Raw genomic sequence first — 23,198 nt, 5'->3', positions numbered from 1 at the left:
CGTGTGTATGTACGTGTGTATGGGGGTTGGGCCATTTCTTTCGTCTGTTTCCTCGCGCTACCTCGCAAACGCGGGAGACAGCGACAAAGTAATAAAAAAAAAAAAAAAAAAAAAAAAAAAACCTACTTTGCCAAAGTTAAGTGCCTATAAGTTTCTTGATGGTTGTAAAGGCTGCAGAAATGTAGTCCTGATGAATCCTTGTTGTTTTGGCAGGTGCTGGAAGATGTATCCTTGGCATTAACAAACCACAGCAACAATATAGAACTGGTTCTGCTGAAGGAGGTGCTTGAATTGGCAGCATATGCTTTAGGATATGATGGACGACAATTCTACTCCCAGGTACACCCAATCGTCATACAGTTAAATTGGTCATAGAATGTGCAGTGTTTGGTGTAAATGTTTTAGTATTAATGAGGTATCTGATCTCGCCAATTTGTATGTCTGCCAATCTTTGCCAAAATCCTTGAGATATCTTTGTGAACTTCGGCAAATATACTGTTGTAGGCTACACCAGAAATGAGGACTTGAATAACTAAGATTTACTTCCATTATTAAAAAGTAAAGAAGCTGATCCCTACTCTTGGGCTTATTTTTATAAAACACTTGAACATAGAAAAAAATAAGAACAACATAAAAATCTTTTTCCTCTCTTAGGTATACAAATATATTAAAAATCTTTTTCCTCTCTTAGGTATACAAATATATTAAAAATCCTTTTCCTCTCTTAGGTATACAAATATATTTATGTACTCACAACTGCTTCATCTGTTGGAGTGAAATAGTGTACGGGACGAGAACAACTTATACTTTTATCTCCCTGCCACAGGATCCCCTTCCCAAGTGCTCAAGATGCCAGCCACATCCCCTGGGCTGGACCACAGGCCAGAAAGTGTGGTGATCTTGTGTATGTCTTTATGGGGTGAGCACAGGATAGTTGAGAATGTTTGAAGACAGTATTTGGTGTGAGGTGGTATGATCAAGTAAATTATAAGAGGGTAAGAGAGAGGCATAATGAAAAGAATGTAGTTGAGACAGCTGAAGAAGGTGGGGTGTGCCAAAATGGTTTAGACTTATGAAAAGAATGAGTGAGGACAGGTTGACAAAGAGGCTGTATGTGTCAGAAGTGGAGACGGAGAAAGGAAGACACCAAATTGGAGATGGAAGGATAGAGTGAAAAATACATTGAGTTCTGAGGATCTGAAGATGTAAGAGGGTGAAAGACATGCATGGAATAGAATGTATTGGAATGATGTGTTCTTCAGGGGGCAACATGCTGTCAGTGGACTGAACTAAGTTATAAGAAGCAGCTAGGGGAAACCATGGAAAGGTTCACTAGGCCTAGTTTGCAGATAGGAGGCTGTGGTTTCGATGCTGTACACAACCCAGTAACAAAGTGAATGTATAGATTTTGCAAAGCTCTACAGAGTTAGAGAAGAAAGTATACTAAACTATGTTATACATATGGTGGAAAAAGACTGAAAGAGGTGACACAATTTAAGTATTTGGGAGCTATCTTGGGTAGGTTTGGTGATATGGAAGGAAAAATAAGGGAGAGAACAGTATAAACTAGAGGAATATTTGGGTCCATTAATAGAATAATGAAGATAAGAGTTGTAAGTATGGAAGGGAAGAAAGGATTAAGGGACAGTATAGTCCTCCTGACCCTGACCTATGCAGCCAAAACATGGACATAGGATGAGTCATAGAGGTCAAGAATCCAGGCTGTGGAAATGAGCTTTTTGAGAGGAACTTTTGGTATTACTAGAAGGAATGAAGAAAGAAATAAGGTGGTTCACGAGAGTTTTAATATGGCCAGGAATGCAAAGTGAATAAATTGTGGAATGAAAGAGTAGGTGTAACAATATGCATTATGGGTGTTTGGGCATGTGGAAAGAACGCAAGACAAGGAGTTTAGAAGGAAAGTGTGTGATGGTATGATTAAAAGGGTTGTTGTGAGAGAAGATCACCTTTGACATGGAGAAATTGAGCAGAAGAGTACTGAGAGGAGAGAAATGGGGGAAGAATATTTTGTATGATGTATGCTAGGGAGGCACATAAGGACAGGGATAATTGGCAACTCTCTGGCGGAGACCACTCCTTTGATGGGAGTTCCCAAAGGGAATAGGCATCAGAGCTATAAATAGATAGGCCCAGCAGACTTTTCCATGGTTTCCTTTGACCACTTATATGCCGAGATTCACCTAACAGTAAGGATGTTTCCCCCTCTATGTCACATTGTTCCAGTTCCCTTTGTCCCTTGCATGCCTCACCCCATCTGCATGATCAGGCCCCAAACACACATAGCATCTTTCAATTCATCCTCCCATCTTCCATTTGGTTTCTCTCTGTTTCTTACACGTATAACCTTTCAGTATTCTCTCCTCATTCATCCTTTCTCCATGTCCAGTTCATTTTAGCACACTCTCTTCAGCTCTCACATACATGCTCCTCCTACTACTCAACCTCTCCCTTACCCTATTATTTCTTATTTGATGAACCCTTCTCACACCAGATATTGTGCCCATAAATTTAATTTCTAATGCATCCGCCCTTTTCTGTATATTTTTATCTAAGGCCTATGTCTAGCAACCATACAACCCATCTTTGCCATTAAAGACAGTGACCTCTCTGTCCATACATTCCTTAGTGTGACCACAACCTTTGCCCTCTCACCCACCCAATGGTTCACTTCAGCTTCCATAGTTCCATGCACTGCCATATCCACTCCCACTTATATAAAACACTGCACTTCCTACAACTTTTCTCTCTTGATTAAATTTCACACTTCAAATAGCCTGTCTATTTTCTCTGCCACACCAGATAATGTTGCTTTTATTCACATTTACTTCTGACTTTCTCCTTTCACACTCCCTTCCAGACTTGGACACCAGCCTCTGCAGTTCTCACTCATATCTACTACCACCAGCACAGTGTCATCAGCAAATAACTGACTCCCATTCATGCAGTATGTGTTTTTTCTCTGAAGTCCTTTCAAAAATGGGGAATTTCTTCCTCATTCAAAGGCATTTACTGTACATGAAATGATCATCCTAATTAGATTACCATTAGAGTCCCAACTGCCCTCTGCTGATATCATTATCCTCCTTTCACTCTATCCCCTGTCACTAGGTGTTTCTCTCTGGATTCTTTCTTTTAGCTTAATGTAATGGTGGCTTTCGTATTACAGGAATTATCAAGACAGATATATCATCTATACTTAACATTTATATAATGTGTTATCATTATTATTTTTATGAAAAGCTCCATGATTATTTATGAGTGTTGGTAATGTGTCCTGATCTTTGGGCAGGTGTGTGGTCGATTATCAAGCCTCATGCTAGACTCACAGCACCATGAAACCTACCCCATCATCAAAACGTTATATGACAAGGCAGCACATGCTCCCGTGCCTTGCCTCCTGCCTCTCACTGTCTGCCTTCATGAACCCTTCCAGGTGGGTTCCATCAGTTTCCTCCCTTCCAGGTGGGTTTCATCAGTTTCCTCCCTTCCAGGTGTGTTCTGTAGGTGACCTGTAGGTGAAGCTTGGGTTCCATTAGTTGCTTCCCTGCCAGTGGTACTTGAGCTCCATCAGTTGCCTCCTGTGCAGGTGATGCTTGGGTTCCATCAGTTGCCTCCCTTACAGATGATGTTTGATTTCCATCAGTTGCTTCCTCTACAGGTGATGCTTGGTTTCCATAAATTGCCTCCCCTCCAGATGATGCTTGATTTCCATCAGTTACCTCCCCTGCAGGTGATGCTTGGGCTTCATGAGTTACCTCACCTTTAGGATAAGCATGGGTTTCATCATTTGCCATCCCTGCTGGTGATGCTTCAGAGGATTTTTAGTGTGGCAAAATATAATCAAATCCATTGAGTATGTATGTTTAGAAGTTAAGTGTATTGACATTTATTGTGACTCTGTTAGTAGTGGAGATTATTTCAAAGAGTTGTCTTTAAGATGTCATTAGAGGCATTAGGAAAAAGATGTCACCATTGTTTAACAGTTTACAATCATTGCTGTCCTAGGACCAGACAGTGAAGCTGGGAGATGGGCAGGTCTACTTCAATGCTCTGATCAGGGCTCGCCACAACCCACACTATGTCATCACCCTGTCCACAGAACGTGGAGAAATTGCTGTGTGGAACATCTTCACCATGACTCCAGTCCGCACCCTCACAGGCATCACCCAGCCACGTAAACTCAAGGTAGCTAGATACTGAAAACCTGCTGAAATGCATTTCATGGTATCCTGTCAGTATTACTGGATATAGGTTAAGTTCTGTACTTTAATGCATGGCAAGCAGATAGTCACCTTTTTTCTTGTGGTATTCTTTGTCACATGTTTATGTAGGTAGTGTAGGCAGCTTCCTTGTACCAAACCTTACTGATAGAGTGTTATGTGTAATTTGAGAGAGATCATGTCATTGTCATTCAAGTTTGAAGATTATGATTTGAATAGAATTAGAATTTTGTTTGAACATAAACTTGTCCAAATCATGCTATCTTTTCATGTATGTTTATCATTGAAATTATTTCATTATTCAGTACCTTCAGTACTAATGGAATTGTCTTAGGCAAAAAATAGACATCTGCTCCATGAAAATATCAGATTCAAGGTCACTGTGCTTATCAGTAAGGGACTATTTGTTGCACAAAATGTTCATCTGTCTGTTAGTCCATCATCATCAAATCCATGCCTAATATCATTTGATAGATCAGGTGCATATAGCCTTTGAAATCACTGATGCACACCTTCAACCCATGGTCATTGTGTTAAAGTGAAACATGAACTTCCATGCTTATGAAAGTGCCTATTTTTCCTTCTATGCACTTAGTTGGTAAGTTGATTTGTCTGGTAAGAGGAATGCTACCATTGATACCACCTCCATACACAGAATGTTTCCATTGCATCTGATTCCCAGTCACTCCTGTAGATCTTCATCTGAAATATTCCTAACCTTAATCAGCTACCCTACATGCATTGAGTAAAAATACCAATGCAGCTGTTTTCATATAACTTCAAAACTAAATTTGTTGAACATGGAGCTACTTAAGAGCCATGTCTGTTCCCAGAAGTGATTGCTGACTTATCTCTGTTCCTGCAGAAGGTTAAATGAGTAATGCATTTCTCTTCCCACAGATATGTGATGACTATCTCTTCCTGCAGAATGTTAATGAGTAATGCATTTCTCTTTCCACAGATAAGTGATGACTATCTCTGCATATACAGATGGCTGATGACTCTCTCTTCCCACAGATGATTGATGACTATCGGTGTTTGGTTCTTTGTGGACGGGAGCTTCGTATATACAACTTTGATGAAGGACTGTTTGTCATGAAGTTGCGTGAGGTGATGAACCAAAAGATGCCATACTTTGGCCTGCATGACAAGGATCATGTGGTGGCTCTCTCTCGCTCCAGGATGTATGTAAACATGATGAACCTGCAGAATGGAGACTGTGTGGCTACTTTTAAGGTATGAAGCAACATAGATATGCATTTTGTTACTCATACTCCCAGCATTTTGAAGATAATGTGGTATCTGGGGTTTTGAATATACCAACTGCAAATGTTACTCCTATACAGGGCAAAAAGGCAAAATTTTGATCACCAAGATAGAGCCACAGTTGTTGATAGGTACATGAATTTTTGGTATGTATCACCTGTGACTGTCATGCTGTTTTTCTTAATCAGTGTTGCTGGTGAGGAAAGAAATGTATCAAAGTTGGAAGCCATGTGGAAATGGGAATGTTGTATGTTTCACTTGTATTTCTTTCATTTATTAAGGTGAATTTGTGAATGAATGGATTCATCCATATGTGGACACACATAGTTGCTCTGTTTTTGTTTTTGACAACCTCTTGGTCCATCTGAACCAGTCTGTTTGTACTTTTATACTGAAACCTGTTACCTGAATAATATGCAGCACATTTTCATGGTTTTTCAATGCCCTCCCCCACTTTCAGGGCTTCATGTAAAATTGTACAATGGGTGGAGGGGTAGTGCACCCACTTCATACAGAAATCAGGCTTCCCATACAAATTTCTCATGTCTAGCATCGTCCTAATTACCTTATGATGTATCTGTTAAGCTTGAGTTTAAGAGCATCACAGAGCTTATTTTGGTATATCATTACTTTTGTTAAGCAGTGATAGTTCATTAAGTGGAAAATTCAATAAGACTAGCAGAATATGATCTGCATCATAATTTTTATTCTTTGATAATAAAGGATCCAGAGATATCAGAGAAAATGTAGGGTTCATGCAAAAAATAGGTGATGCTTTCTTAGAAATCTTTAGAACCAATGAAAACCTCACCCCTCCTGTGTGTACTGTGATTTACCATATCTCTTTTGCTGAGTTGTTGAAACACTTATAAAAATCAGTATATCTTATGAAAACCATATCCAGCTCTCCTTAGCACCTGATATTTACCTTAACTCTTTGCTGAGTCAGCATGCAGTGCTGATCTCACCCCCTTGCTGGCCAATGACTCTGTAGCTTTACTTGAGGGAATGCACTGCACAGAGCATCAAGCCCGCCAATTTTGAAAGTTATCTCCTTGCTCACCCAAACTGAGCTGGGATGTGAGTGAGCATGCCCCATCTTGTCATTGGCTAGTGAAATGGTTAATTTGCAGTGTTAGAGTTGAAATGTGCCAACATTGATATTGCCTGTTGTATTATTTGCTCATAGTGAAGAATGCACATTGGAGTGTGTTCTTATGCTGCAATATATATATGTGGACCAATATGTTAATGTTCAGATATTCACTCGAATCATGGGTGTAGCATAGCAGGAATGGTTGATAGATTGAATGGAGATTGTATAGTAAGGCTACTAGAAAGGAGGTAAGATTTAGGTGAATGTAATACTAAGGTTGTTAGTGGTAGTATGGTGAAGAATTCTTTAAAAGTAATGTAGATATATAGAAAGAATAAATGTATGAAAGACTGCAAGAGAATATGTAGAAGTCAGTTGCAGCAGATACTGATGAGAGTTATGACATACAGGTGAAGTATGATGTTAATGAGAGAAGTACAAAGCTAAAGGAATGAACAAAGTTGCATGTTTTTCATAAATAAACACAGGAGATTTAATGTAATAGTTTTATCATCCATCATGTAACATCACCAGGTGGGAGAGGACAGGTTCCTCAACAGTCTTATGGTGTCTGAAAATGGCAAGATTTGTGTGTGTGGAGATGAGACCCAGAAACCCTCAGCCCTTCTGGTATGGGATTTAGAGCTTCGCAAATTGATGTATGATCTGCGTATTCCCCATCACGAGTTTATCACACGCCTGGCTGCCATCACAAAGGAAGGACACTATGTTTCCTGTGTTTGTAGGGTAAGATCCTGGAGGCCTACTTGTGTTCTGTCTAAAACTGTTCTGTATTTGATGCTGTACACAAATTGGTTCTTATCTTTTTTATATCCATGCAGCTAAACATAACATTATACCTAACAGTTTAGAGTATTTTGTTTTTGTATGATGGGGCTGGGCTATTTAATCACATTGAGAGCATTGCCACTTTCAGTCATTCTTGACATCAGTACTAGTACTGGTATCACCAGCATGACAACATTTTATTTTAAAGCACACAATTTGAATAGTTCATAAACCTAGTATTTAGAATATCATCAGCCAAAACTGTTGTACTAATGTCTATACTGTTTGACTGAGCCTTAATAGAAACACCCATCATCTGTTGAGTATGGAAGGGTTTGTGGTCATTGGAAATATTTTTTCATATTTGTGTCTGTTTTGCTGGTCATTCAAGTTAACTTATTCAGCCATATCCTCTTCAGGAAGTTGATGAACCAGCCCCAAACTTCATAGTGGTGTACGATCTGCAAAGTGGAACACTTTTCAAGAAGTGGAAGCCTGGAGTGAACATCATCTCGATTGCCATATCATCAGCTGGGAGCTGTGTTATTGTTGGCCTTGAGGACTCCAAGCTGATGGCATATGACCTCATTACTGGTATTATGGCTTGAAGTAGACTTCATGTGTTTGTACATGCAGTTGTATGGATGTACAATATTGACATTGTTATGTTTTGCTAGTGTTTATAAGCTCATAATCCTTTGTAAGTTTGCACTGTATGGTGATGTTTGTGTTGGTTTTGTTGAGCAGGCAAAGAAATACTAAATTTAGATATGAGTGACTAAAGTGAAGTAATTTTTTTTGGATGTTTTTGGTTTGTGAAGTAACAGAATGAATGAGTATGCATATGAAAAACTTGTATGACCTTGAAAGATGTTTTGTATTTGGTTTATTCCTATGACTGTAGTTCATAGGGTTGACATACTAGTAGCCTACTGAAACAAGCAGTAAGCCCCATAGTTCTCTGCAAGTACGCTGGAATGTTGTGGGTCAGATAGCAGTCTGATTAAGATACTAATCAGTTTTGAAGTTCATATAAGGTTGACCTTAGAGAAAGAAAATGCCTGTCACAACAAAATGATGTGACAGAAACAGCTTCTTGGAGGGTTAAGATAAGTTTACTCTTATGCTGTCACCATCACTGTGGATACCCAAAGGATTTGATTCTTGACTGCCCAGTGCTAGCCCACACAACTTTCATATCTATTCTTTCGTATGATCTTTGGGAGTTGGTGGTGGACTTGATGGACTGACTAAGTGCAATGTAGGCATAAAGCAGTTTTGGAGCTACAGCAGTAACACTCAATTTTATAAAACTTTTCACTCTGTTTTGAGTATCTCTGTGATGGGATTTGTAGTCAAGGATAACAGAAGGGAAGGATCCTGAGATGAAAAGTGTTTTTTAGGTTTTGTCACTTACAAAAATAATGCACTATGAATGAAACAAATATCCTTGAGAGAAACTCTTCCTATTTTAAAGGACAGATAACAGGTGAAAGATGAAACAAGGTGCTGGAGGACTGGAAACAGAATGCTATTTACTTGAATTTACTCCTTCACGAACCTTAAGAGAATGCTTATAAGTAACATGGTTATGGTACCATCAAACATATGTTTACTGTGTTGGGTATTTCTTAGGAACATTCTTTTAGAAAGGACAGTGAAGACATACCTTCATAAATTTCAGCGTAATGCTAAGAACTGTTATAACTACAAGAAGGAGGAACAGGATTGATGGTCATAAAAGCAAAATGTTTGTAATAGGAACAGAAATTATCCTCTTTATAGGAGGAGAGATGTGAAAATGGAGTTTCCACCAGTTATGATTAAACAGAAGCAGAACTAGTTGATGTCTATCTACTTTTTCCTATCTAATAAGTATGAAGGAGGTACAGTATTTTTTAGTTTTCACCATTCTGGAATGTATCTTAATATAATTCCTAATTTCATACCATACTTGAATGTTGAGATTTTCTTTTTCATATGGGATGCTGTGATTTACCATGAAAATTTGATCCAGAAAGTATGTTTTTCAGTAATGAGCCTCATAGTATCAAAGTATTATGCACACAAAAGGAAAGGAATGTGAATGGAACTTTTAAATAGATCAATTTGTTGTATGTGCAGTGTTTGTCCACGTTGATTAGAGACATAGTTGTCACATATATTTTTATTAAGTGTCAGAATTCCAGGGATTCAGAGAAAGGCTCATGCCATCTTTATTATGATTGTTAATTGGGACTTTATGTTACTTCTGCCCATTTTCACTCAAGTCTACCACCAAAATTGTGTCACCTCCAAATGGCAGCTGACTCACCTCCCATCCTCCCTACCTCCCATCCCAAACTGAAAGTAGACCTACCCACCCCTCTTCAGAACCCTTGCATTTATGTTCCTTGCCACCCCATTCATAAACTGTAGACTCATTTTCACCTGGAACCACTTATCCTCTCATTTCTTATTTGCAAACCTGCCTTACTTTTTCCATAAGAACTCTTGACTACTTGTAGGAACTTTTCTCCAACATCTTATATATTTTATGAACTTCTTTTTTTCATTAAATTGGTTGCAGGTTGGGACTAAGGCCATTGTAGGGTAGTGTTAAGGTTCAGTAAGACTATGAAGTAAATTGAAACCAGTTTATGTCATTGTCAATGGGTAAAGGTGGTAGGCAGCCAACGACCAGGTTGGTTATTACGAGTACTGCCAGCCTACGTATTGGGAGGGTTAGTGATAGCTGTGTAGTGAGCCAGCACTTCTTTGGATGTCAAGCTGCACTCTTGTACCTCACCCACTTGTGCACTACTGGCATTCTGTACACAAACATACAATCTCTCATTGTCACACAACATTTGACTCGCACAGCTCAGTTTTCATAACTCTAGGTTTTACTGCAGTGAGCTCTGCACACTAGCCCTGCCTTTTGGAAAAATGGTAGGAGCAATAGATAGATGTAGTTGGTAGGAACATTTGGACAGGAGCATTAGGTAGAAGTGGTAAGCAGGAACATTAAGTGGAAGCCTCTGCAAACGCTGTGCTAGAGTTGCCTTCTGCCAGTGGCCTATTAAAGGTGAGGCACGAAAGGCTAAGAAGTGGCACTGGAGTTCACTAGTTAGGGAGACCCTATTGCCATGGCCACCCCCCCTGAGGGAGTTCCAGGAGGAAACAGGCATCAGAAATTTAGATAGAATAGAGAGGTGGTATTGAATAACTATAGTAGTTGACAATGTTCCTTATGAATTGAACACTAGACCTCTGAGCCATAATGTAGAATTTCGAACTTACTAACTTGAGAACAGAAAGCAGATTATGATTATTTTAGTACTAATGTGTAAGAATATTTGAAAAATACTTAAGAATGGAAGGTGTCTCTAATGAATTAGGAAGGCAATTAAAAATCTTAAAAGCAAAATTATTAATCATATAATCAGGTAGAGCCATTTGTATAATTTAGAATATCTTATGAAGACTTTCTGTTTCTGTAGGGGAAAATTGGATAAAACCAGTGAACACTGACCTAACCTTTTTTTCTTATCAGGTAATCCTCGGTGGACTTTAAAAGGCCACACTGCCCCACCCACTACCATAAGACTAGACAACCGAGGCCTTCAGTGCCTGACTTATGACTCCCTGGGACGAGATCGATCTGTCAGAGTTTGGGACATCCACACAGGTTAGCTAAGTATGTTACACACTTAGTAAGGAATACTACCATATCACTATGATGATACTCTCCAATGATTGCTTTTGAAAGATATGGAACTTTACACTTTGGTATGTAAACAACCAAAGATCATACTGGAAACAGCAATCAAGTATAATAAATAATGAATAGATAAATATATATGTACTTATATTATCATATTTGATCCCCATTTCCAGTGTCAATGGGTAGCACCAGAAAACAGACTGAGAATGACCCATCCACTCATGTACATATATATTTACATAAATGCCGAAACACATACATATACATACAAATACATATCAACATATACACATATATACACATGTACGTATTCATACTTGCTAGCCCTCAGTCCATTCCCGATGCCACCCTACCCCACAGAAAACTGCATCACTATCTTCTGCTTCAGCAAGGTAGCACCAGGAAAACAGGCAAAAAAGGCCACATTTGTTCACACTCAGTCTCTAGCTGTCATGTGTAATGCATCGAAATCCACTTCCAGGCCTCACAGGCCTTTCCATGGTTTACTCCGGATGCTTCACATGCTTTGATTAACATTGTTCATAAGTGCTGTGGCAACATGTGAGTGACAAATTACATGAGTATAGTGTTTTTTCTTCTATCTGCATCCCTGCAGGTAACAGCCTTGCTGTAATGACTCCTGACCAGGCCATTACTGCCTGTGAGATCTCCAGTGATGGAAAAGCTGTAGTAATGGCACTTGAGGGCAGGACTGAGATAGTAACCTTCTTGTTGTGCCATCAGTCAGGAATAGATGGGCATGCCACGCCCAAATCCTATGGCAATGACACCAACCGGGGCAAAGTATTTGATTTGAGCCAAGCAGGGTAAGTATATATGATGTTAATGATGTACATGTTAGGAAATACAATGAGGGAGTAACATGATGACCAAAAACTTAAGTTAACTTTCCAAAATTTCTTTGACCCTCTAACTGCTTAGATGGCACATTTATGTCTGCTCGGGCATGGCCCAAAACATACTAGTGCACACCTACATATTGTTCTGTAGAGTAAAGGCCAAGTTCTGAGTAAGTGGCATTTGGTGGAATTGTGCAAAGTTGCTAAACATCTCCATAGCAAACATATGTTCAGTTTTTGTCAATGTGTCCTTCAGACTTCAAAGAGAGGAAGTGTGCAATTATGCTGATGTTAGTGTATTGCTTTCACTATCACTGTTTTACACATTTTGTCACTGAAAACATAAATGTGTGAATATCATATTTTGTTTTTATTGTTGTGATAGGAGATACAATGAAACTTACATAGCAGCAACACTCTCTTTTTTAATCTCTGATAGTGGCAGCATAGTAGTTTGAAGTTAGTTTCAAATGGCTAAATTTACTTCTAATATGGTCTTTCATTTTGAAAGGATATGTTTTATTTATAAAGTTTTAAAATTAAGGAGTTTTTTCAGTGAAGTAGAACCTCAAATAAATAATAAGAGGGTTGAGGTGCTCATATCATAAGAAATTTACCTCTATATCCTTGTTTTCCCATCAGCTTTCTTACTTTAAATAATGATGAATCCACTCATGAGGATATTGTTTACAAAATTGTGGTAACAGAATTGGAAAGTTATGAGCATGTAAGGCTATTCCTTTAACCAAAACTTTTAGCATATGTGGGGAAAATTATGGGATTCTGTCAACAGAAATAGTAATTTAGAATTTATTATGTGATAGAACCTTGGCAACAACTTTTGTGACATTGATTTTGAGGTTTTATGAAAGAAGGTTAAGTATTTATATCATTCTTGGTAACAGATTTAACACGAGATGTGTATTGCAAAACTAAAGGAAAGACATTATTTTGAGAATGTAATTATACACACAAGTTATACAAGTACACTCAAATCTTTTTTCTTTTTCATCTAATTCCACTTATTTATTGCATTCGAAAATGTAATGAACTAGTAATGCACAACACAATAACAGACTATGATGAATGTTGTGAGGTAGACACTTTTAGAAAAACATCTGAAGGTCAAGATAAAATTTCTTATTTCTAATCTGATGCTTGCCCCTAACTCCTAACTTTTACCTCAACCCAAGCACCAAAAAGGTGCACTCCTTCCCCATAGACTGCCCACCACTAACATCTGGTTTCTGTGCCCAAACAGTCCTTCCTGTAGATGATCGTATCAGAATGGCACATAATTGGAGTAGATCAAGTCAGATTAGCGAGGTGTAACTGTACTTGCATTTTATGCTTGGAACGTATTTGATATATCCCCAATTCAGTGACTGAGGGGAGGACATATCTTTACAATGCTACAGTACAGAGTTCACAGTTATAGGGGGAACTTATTTTGATACAGGTTAGCAGATCTAGTAAGCAATGTGTTGAAAGTGTGCTGAGAACTGGTCATCATTTCAACAGTCCTAAATCTGTTAATTCCAGTCTATCCAGGTAAATGCTACCTGGTAATATGGAGATGAAATTATCGTCATCATTGATTGATAAAACTTTGGAAGTTCATATGTTTCATCCAGTAACCTACACAGAGTGCAACACTCTGCTGATATATTACCAATTATAAAGAATGAATATTGGGATGGACTTAACAGATACAAGTCCATTATATATTACAGAGAAAACAATACACCAGAATGACGAGGAGAATGGAGAGAAAATACACTTAAGCTTTTTTAACTAGTTTTAATATGCATGTTTTATAGAATATCATTTTACAGTTCATGAAAAATGTGTAAATACATTCAAAGAGCATGTTTGCATTAGCACTAAATTTTGCATCTTAATGTGGAATAAAATCAGTTTTCTTTTGTGAGCAAACTCTTTTCTTTTTAATTGTCTTCTTACTGTACTTTAAAGTGTTCTGCTATGTATCTTACACATCATTAGCAGTGATTAGACAAAATTTCATTCTCTTTTAAGGAGTTTTCCAAATTTTTAAGTCTATGTAATTTTTTTTATTTATGGACTGTATAATGATCCCTGCTACTTATTTACTGAAAAATATTCAGTCACACTTTACCTACAGTTAACCAATATCTACTTGAATTCACTTGATTTTAATTACATGTTCATTTCCATAGATCTTTGAATAATTGATGAAAATTTTAAAGATAAGTATGATACCAGAATGATGAACTTTCTGTCATGAATTGAAGGGGTTTTATTATACATTCATTTTGTATTTTCTGTATCATGACTCCCAACTTTATTTGCATGTTTTCCCACCTACCAACAGCACGTGGCCCATGTCAGGTGATGCAGAAGAGAATATGCTTTGGAGTTAACTTCACTATCACCTTCTAGTCATACTCCAAGCATTGTATATATATATAAGATAGCTTCCTGAGTCTTAGAAATTTCCTGTTTAATCTACAGCAAACTCTTGATTAGATGCACACCATAGAACTAAGACCATTACAGATAATGGGATCTTGTGGAACCAGATCATTATAGTACCTCATCATTTGTTTCCCTTGTATTACTGGTGATTCTTCTTCTGCTGTTCAAAAATGTTTCAAGAACAGAATGAATGTTAGAAAACAATAAAAATCATAGAAAAATAATGAATTTCTGGAATGTTACCTTGCAGATAAAAGGCATAATAATAAAATTCATCACAGGCTAAATTATATTGTTTGGTACTGTATATTTCAGTAAGGTAGATATAGTTATCATTTTGAAAATTTAGAATGGCAGAGTTTATCATTTTCTTCCACTGAAGCAGTTGAGTCAACTTCATTGACTTAATGGTTAGGGTTTCTTCTGGTGAGTCCACACTCATAAATATTTAAAAAAAAAAAAATGAACATATAGTTCCTTAACTTTGAATGGAAAATTTTTGGGAAATTCAGTAACCTCAAATTTTTGCAGGTAGCATAATTTCATAAGATAGAGATGTGGATAATCAAGAGCTTCCTGCATGTTCTCTAGTGTCTTTTTACTGCATGTATATTTTTATATCTATTATTCTGTGCATAGAAAATAATGAATGTAATATTTAGTACTAATGAAATTCCACTTTTACTGATGTCATATGGAGCATTTGTTGATTATTGATTATAAAAAAACAAAATAGAGCAAAAAATCTTTTAAATGTAAAATGTACTCACTGCCCTACTACTGTTCTGCAACCTAGGATGTTGTGAATTGTATAAACTGAAAATGTCGTGCTTGAGAGACCATTCAACAATTATTAGCTCAGTTACTTCCACTGTGCTGCTATAATTCTGAATCAGACATTTTTAGTATATAGTATCACTTGGTAAAACACACTACCACTTCCCCATCTACACTGTACCATAAATGGCATCCATTTTGTTTTCACATTCACCAGATATCAGCAAAGTCAGTTCTTGGGCTTGACTTTAATTCCTATCCATAGTTTCAGTAAATTTAAATATTCCTTACACTAAAGTGATGAATACTGTTAGTGATGCTTACTGTCACTGTTAAATGCTGTACTGTAGTACCAAAATACCCGAGATATATTTTTTTTGTACAAATACACCTTACTGATTACATGTCAACCGTATCACTGATTGATTAGTCTCAGGTTTGTATCAAGTTCGACATTGATATTAAATTCTATTGAAAACAGTAAATATTCAATGAGAAATGTTACCATCAGATGAATAATTCTAAGGTCACTATCCTGATGTTTGTAGTTCCTGTAAATCACTCCTTCACTATGTACATTTTGAACACAAATATTTATTGTACCGACATGAACCTTCCTAGCCCCAAAAGTGAAGTATTAGTCTTAGTAAGACCTGTACCTATGAAAAGTGTTAAGATTAGAAAAGAATCCACCATTTTTGTTGCAGAAAATTTGCACATAAACAGTTGTATTGTACTTGTACCCCATAAAATACTTACTTTGACAAGGATGCCAACTATACCTTGTAGATGATAAAAGTATTTATTAAACAAAGGTTTTGTGAACTGTGATTTTCATCTTTGAGGATGAACCTTCGCTTTTCATTGGTAGTATAACTAAATCACATGAGAGTGCAACACAAGGAAAAGGATAACTATTTAGAACAAATGTGTTCAAAAGATTTTATCACTTCATTTGAGTAAAATTATCTAAGTGGTCAGATCAGTGATAGGTACTTTAATAAGCTGATGACTTAATTTGCAAAGAATTAGAAAAGAGAAATACAGTAAAGGATGATATATTTGCTGAATTTGAAAAACTGCTTCTTTGGGAACTGAATAAAAAGATTCCAGGTAGAAAATGATATTCATTCATTAAAGACATAACGAAATGTTTAGTGAAATAATATATAAGCTATATCCACTACCATGTATATAAAACACTCCACTTCCTCCAAGTTCTTTCCATTCAAACTCTCACATCCAAGTAACCTATCCCGTGTCAGTGCTAAACCTAGAATCCTTGTTTTTATTCACATTTTCTCTCATCTTTCTCCCTTTACATGCTTTCCTAAACTCAGACATCAGCCTCTGCAGTTTCTTACTTGAATCTGCTATCAGTACTGTGTCATCAGTGAACAACATTTGACTAACCCTCTAGGCCACTTTCCCCAGTGAACTGCATACCTGCTCCTCTCTCAAGACCCCTCCATTCACCTACTTCACCATTCCATCCACGAACAAATTGAACAGCCATGGTGACATCATGGCCATTCATCCTTCTCTCTTTCTACCTGCGCACATCTTACTCTATTGATGAAATCTTTTTGCTGCTTCCAGCCCCTTTCCTCCCACATCATATACAGTATTTGCAACACTTGCCACAGAGTGTCTCTATTTGCCCTGTCATATGCTTTGTCCAGATTCATAAGTGCCATGTGCAGGTCCTTCTGTTTCTCTGAGTATTTTTTGCTAACATTCTTCAACAAACATTTGATCTGCTTGTCTACTGTTCTGAAGCCCTTTTGTTTTCCCTTCCCAGACTGAAACTCAGTGCATGCCACCACCCTCTCCATCACCACTCTCCCTTACAACTTAACAGCCACACTCCAAGGAATTCAAACAGCATTAGACCACTGGGTCCTTTTGAGGCTGTTTGTGATAGTGAAAGATATCAGAAACTCAGATTAGTTGGAATATGAGTTTTGGACTTCAAGTGAAATATTAATCAGGTTTGTCGTAAATGTATCTATATTACTGCTTTCAACCACTTTAATTGACAAATCATTCCATATGTCAACAATCCTGTTGAAGAGAAAGTTCTTTGCCTCATTCGAGGTAAAATGATTGCCTGTGAGTTTATATCTATTACTTTTGAGTTAAATCAAACAAATCAAGTCTTCAGTAGCTTGATAGATCAAGATTATCAAAGCCTTTGATAATTTTGAATACTTAGCTTACATCACCTCTTATCTCTCTCTTTTGTAAGCTAAATAGTTCCTTAGCCCAGGAATCATCTTGGTAGCTTAACGCTGCACTCTCTCCATTCTTTGTCATTTTTTTAGGTAGCATGACCAAAGCTTTCAAGATGGGGACAAACAAATGGATTGCATAGAGTAAGGATGATTTCCCGGGACTTGATTAGAACACCCTGCCTGTGAATCCAAGAATGATGTTTGCTTTTTCACTGCGTTCTTGGTTTCAGGTCATGAGAGATTATTGAGCCCAAGTCTTTTTCCTCATTTACCTTTTGCAGTCTAAAAGAATTCATACTGTAGCTCGTGTTTTTGTTTTTGCTACCAATAAGTAAAATTTGCCCTCTTTGCTATAAAAATTCATTTGTCACATCTGAGCTCACTCTATCAGTTTGTCTGTGTCAGTTTGAGGCTGTAGACAGTCAAGTTTATTTGTAAATTTATATCCCAGTTTTGTATTATCAGCGATTTTGATATCTTGCAATGCATCCCATTATCAATATCATTAATATGTATGAGAAAGAGAACTGGACCCACGACTGATTCTCATGGCACTGTATTTGTTATGTCTGACCATTCTGAGGCTTGGCCATTAATCACAGCTCTTTATTTATAGCCAGTCAGTCAATTTCCTATCCACCAAAGTACAACCCCATCAGTGTGCCATGTTAATTAATTTTTGCAATCAACCTTTGATGCAGAACCTTATTGAATGCTTTTTGGAAATCTACATAGATGACATCATCTGCTTTGCTTTTGTCATGCAAGTTGATTTTATCATAAAACAAATCAAGCATTTTGTAAGACATGAGCATTTTCAGTGAAAACCATGTTGGCAATTGTTTCTTAAGAGGTGGTTTTCTAAAGGTTTCACAATTCTATCTCAAATGATAGTTTCCAGAAGGTTTCCAACTACAGACATCAAGTTAACTGGACGATAATTTCTGTGCAGTGACTTATTACCTTTTTGAATATCAATGTTACAGTGGCAAACTTCCCCTTATCTGGAACTTCTTCTGTAGCAACTGACTTATTGAAAAGGCAATCAAGGGCTTAACTAATCTAATTTTTTGCCTCTTTCATTTTCCTTGGATGAAACTTATTATAGCCTGCCATTTCACTTATTTTCATTCTGTTGATTGAGGATAGCATGTCTCCAGCTTTTGTCATCATACTTATATCTTTGTAATTTTAACACACATATTTTTCCTCCTTGCCTTTATACTGTGATCCTAACAAACTATTTAACAGCACAATCACCCGCTTATGAAATTCACCTGTAATCCCAGCCACTTCTGCTGCTTTACTGCACTTCATCTTTTGCAAAACTTTCACTCCATCCTCTGTTTTTACAAACTATCTTCCAAGGCTATCTCCAAGTCCAAAAATCTCACATTTCCCACTCTCATTCAATACATTTAACAACCCTTCAATATACCCACTCCATCTTTTCACTTCATTTCAGCCTGTTACCACATCCCCATTTGTCCCCTTCATGGATGTCCCCATTTGTTCTTTTGTTTTACTGTCACTACTAATCTTCTTTCAAAACATTTTCCCGTTCTCCCTGAAGTTTGCTGATAATTGCCCATCCCAACTCTCATTTGCCTTCTTTTTCAGTCCCTGTTCCTTCTTCTTGACCTCTTGCCACTTTCTTTTGTATGTCTTCTAATCATCAGCACTCCCTCTATCCATATAATGATCGTATATGTCTCATCTCTTTCAATAGCAACTTAACTTCTTTATTCCACCACTCACCATGCTTTCTCACCTGTCCACCTCCCAACTCCTGGATGCTGCACACTCCTATGGCAAATACAACCATTGCTTCCTTAAAACATCTCCCATGCCTCACTCACTTCCCTGGTTTCATTTAATTTCACCATTTGCCATTCAACAATCAGTCTCTCATGATATCCCTTCTCACGAGTCTCATTTCCAAGCCCACTCCCTTTTGCAGCTCTCTTCCCACCCATATATCCCTTCTCACGAGTCTCATTTCCAAGCCCACTCCCTTTTGCAGCTCTCTTCCCACCCATATCATTTCTTCTTTTCCGAAAGCCTCCACAAATGTTCACCAAGTAATGATCAACATATTTACATCCAGGAGTGTCTTTTCTGCATGCCTACCAATTAGTATAATCCAATAATGCCCTATTTCCATCATTCCTACTGACCTGTGTATACATGTGTATGTTCTACTTTTTAAATAAGGTATTTTTATTTTCATCAGCAAGAACCCATCCCCCACCCCCTAGTTATACCCTCAACAAACATGTTTCATTACCCACTTGTCCATTCAAATCACCTACTACAAATACACGACCCCTTGAATCAAAACTGCTGACACACTCACCATGGCCCTCCTAAAAGACTCGCTTCTCTTCTTTAGTCCTCTCATCTCCAGGTGCATAAGGACTAATCACCCACCTTTCAATATAACTCACATCTGTTCAGAGCTCACTTCCTTACACTCTTCCCCTTTCCACTTTTGGTTTGTTTTACTCAGAGCTAGAACATCTAAGTTCCTTTTATTTTGTGAATTATGAAGATTGATAAAGTAATTGGCTTTTGAAATGGTAACCACCACTGTAATGAGACCCACCATTACCATAGCAATTTCAGCAAGAAATGATCAGCAGAGAGCTAGGTAGGAACTACTATATCGAAGTGGCAAATTTCCCACATTTTTAAGTGAACCAGGAAGTACGAAAGTTCAGTATTACAAATACAAGTTACGTTTTAAAGATGAAACTGAACTAATATTCTTTCATGAATATTTCTTTGGTTCCAAGTAGGTGGTGACTGCTTCAGTTGTAAAATCTATTTTCACAATTTGTATTATCAGCAATATACTCTCCATCCAGAGGGTCACCAGATTAAAAGTGTCAGGAAGATGATATAAAAGCACTTATGTTTGAAATTTGAAATGAACAACATGAATAGATTGAAGAATGAGAATACAGTGATATGATGAACAGTATGCATGAGTGTAGCATACGGATGATTCTCATTTATGATTTAGCAAATGGAAAGTGCAAGTACCCAAAGTTATTCTTGTCCTGTCACTGATGTAAACACCTTATTTGTAATATTTTTTTAACATTACAAACTAGTTGACATTACTTACTTTCATTGAAAGACAAAGTGTTACACAAAATAAGAAATTTTACATAAAAATTTGATGATACATGGTGCTGCAGTAATTTTAATACAAGAAATTTACTCTCTGTGATTACTGTTTTAAGCTTTTGATGTTTTATAATTGATCTTATCCATTTATTCAGAATTGAAAGAGAAAAAAGTGCTTTCCATATCGATGGTGTTTCTGCTCTGTTAGGATTTTGTTCCTCAGGCTAACCATATACAACTCTTGTTTTCTTTAAATTTATGTCTATTTTTCCTTCTAGGTAATGTGTAAGTCTTCCATGTAGCAGTGCTGCATGACGTCATTGTGTCCTGCTGCTGTATGATGGTGGAGTCTCTCAATGTCCTAGTGTCTGCACAAACTGTCTTGTGTTTCATCTGCACAAACATCTGGTGTGTCATCTTCACAAATAAATGATGTCAGCTGAGTACAAGTGACTCATTTCAGTGAGAGACATAGGAGGTCTCTCATGATGCCTTACTTGCTAAGCGTTGCCAGTGGATTCTTACTTTGCTACTGTCATCTAAAATTATTTGGAAGCAAAGTTGCTAATGCATGTAAGATGTTGAGGTGATGAAATAGTATCAGCAAATGGTGTCTAAAATATGCTCTCATTTGTCAGGACAGTGTACTGTGTAATACTGACATGCAGTGCCCCCTTGCAATGTCAGGTACATCACTGTTAAACCTATGAATATTTCCTGACATAACAAAAGCTTCTGCACGTGAACATGGTGTAGCGTCATGATTTTTCTGGCTGTGGTATCCAGATTGTTGTAGTTTTCTGGATCTATTCTTTAACTGCACTTAATTAGAATATGACATACTACAGACTATTGTTTTATATAATGTTTATGTGTTTATTTTTCTTTATAATAAATTTATACAAAGAAATGTTCAAAGAAAAAATGTTTGCAAAAGTTTCAACATATTTATAAATCAATATTCTCATCAGGTCTAGTTAAAGAATTAGTCCTTCTGTATGGTAGCACATGTTTGTCTTGCATCACCTGTAGTTCTGTCAGGATTTAGTGTAGATATACAAATCATTGTTTTCTGCCTGGAAAATGTGATTAAAGCTGTTTTTGGTGCTGGAGGTAAAAATTCATTGTTAAAATAAGTCAAAGAGGAAGAACTTATCCTTTCACCACTCCACACTACATCAAACTATCTCTCACTATTCTACAACAGACCAAAATGTTTTCACCTGCTTACAACGGATTGAAATATAGCATAAATTCTTAAAATGATGGCAATTTAAATAGATTTTTTGAGACGTAATATTTTGCTACTTGAAGATTATCCCAACATAATCTGATTCATTGTCTGTTTCTTTAAATATGTTGCTCAATATGGACAAATAAGTATAGCACTTCATAATAGTTTTACTTTAACTATGTCATTAGGCTAGAATATACATATGTGATGTAAAAAATCTGCACGGCAGATTGTTATATCAGTTTTTGATATACATAACATACAGTGCACATACCATCATAACCTAATGAAAATGATTATTTTATACTGTTTGTAAAGATTTTTTTCAAGACTTGCCATTGGAACTTTAAAGAGAGTAAACAGTAACTGAGCTTACAGGGAAAAAGTCAAGAAACCATATTATCAGTATCAAGAAAATCATATCCAAGATAACAGCATAAAGGATGGATATATTCAGGGAACACCTCGACAGCTTTCACTTATAAGACATTATGTTATAAGGATTGAAAACATAGTCAGAGCTTCAAGAACTTTTATTTTTTATGTTCTTCAGAAATAGGTGATCTTACGTAAAAGTTTGCATTCATACGCTCCACAAGTGAACAGGGTTTTGAGCACTTAGATATTTTTGTGAGGAAAGAGCAACTTATTATCTGACATTTAATTATCTCACATTTTTCTGCACATGCATCATGTGCCTTGTAAGATCCATGACAATCAGTCAGATATGCTACAAAGTGCAATAGAGATATAATTTCACTTACTTCTGACTTACCAGTTTCAGAGCAGTAAAAATAATACACTCTAATGTCTCAGATCTGGCAAAAATGGGCCAAGCAGTTGCTGAAAAGTGGATTTTGCCAGTTTATGGGTATCAGTATTGCCAAGGGGACCTGAAATTGGATCGAATAAAGTATAACTTGACCTGTGGAGTTTTATTTTCCCGTCACTTGAGTTTGTATTAGTTTTAAACATTACAAATGTAGCTATTTGCTGTACTTACCCAAAATTCCAACTTGTTTCCAATTCTAAAGCATGAAATGTAGGCCAAGGTGGAATTGAGTGATAGCAACAAAGTTGAAATGCTGGCGGTGAGAGCTGGCCCTGCTGAGACTGAGGGTAAGTATATATGCATGTCACCTTGCTGCAGTGAGGTTGATGTCTCAGGACAGACAGAGAAGGCAGGTCTTACATTTCATCCATTGTAGGAGCTTGTGCCACCTGTTTGGAGACTTTATGAAATTCGGCTCAGGCTTGAAAGCATCAGGCAAGTAGCTTGGTGAAGGGACTGGAGTTGTACCTGGGTATATACAGTACTTTGATGTCTTCTTAAAATTTTCTTGCAGTGTCAATTGCTTTATATAATCAGTTTTGCTTAGCAACTCAAAACTGAGCACATAATGCTA

General features: G+C 37.1%; 1 protein-coding gene across 6 annotated transcripts in view; it reads left to right on the top strand.

Moving 5' to 3' along the window:
• Positions 1 to 22,716, top strand: part of LOC139754793 (NACHT and WD repeat domain-containing protein 2) — a 91,637-nt gene extending 68,921 nt beyond the window's left edge. For 3 of the 6 annotated variants that reach the window (XM_071672607.1, XM_071672608.1, XM_071672609.1), the window contains 9 exons: positions 214 to 339; positions 3,311 to 3,454; positions 4,027 to 4,206; positions 5,259 to 5,477; positions 7,138 to 7,350; positions 7,812 to 7,986; positions 10,928 to 11,062; positions 11,715 to 11,925; positions 20,837 to 22,716. In XM_071672607.1, coding sequence (XP_071528708.1) covers positions 214 to 339; positions 3,311 to 3,454; positions 4,027 to 4,206; positions 5,259 to 5,477; positions 7,138 to 7,350; positions 7,812 to 7,986; positions 10,928 to 11,062; positions 11,715 to 11,925; positions 20,837 to 20,840 — 1,407 coding nt within the window. In that variant the 3' untranslated portion in view covers positions 20,841 to 22,716. Of the gene's footprint in view, positions 1 to 213; positions 340 to 3,310; positions 3,455 to 4,026; positions 4,207 to 5,258; positions 5,478 to 7,137; positions 7,351 to 7,811; positions 7,987 to 10,927; positions 11,063 to 11,714; positions 11,926 to 14,311; positions 16,018 to 20,836 lie in introns of those variants that run through there. The other 3 variants (XM_071672606.1, XM_071672605.1, XM_071672610.1) reach the window with 1 other exon arrangement.
• The last annotated feature ends 482 nt before the right edge of the window (positions 22,717 to 23,198 follow it).

This window comes from Panulirus ornatus, chromosome 17 (assembly GCF_036320965.1).
Source record: "Panulirus ornatus isolate Po-2019 chromosome 17, ASM3632096v1, whole genome shotgun sequence".
Taxonomy (NCBI): Eukaryota; Metazoa; Arthropoda; class Malacostraca; order Decapoda; family Palinuridae; genus Panulirus; species Panulirus ornatus.
This window is presented reverse-complemented; position numbering and strand designations above follow the sequence as displayed.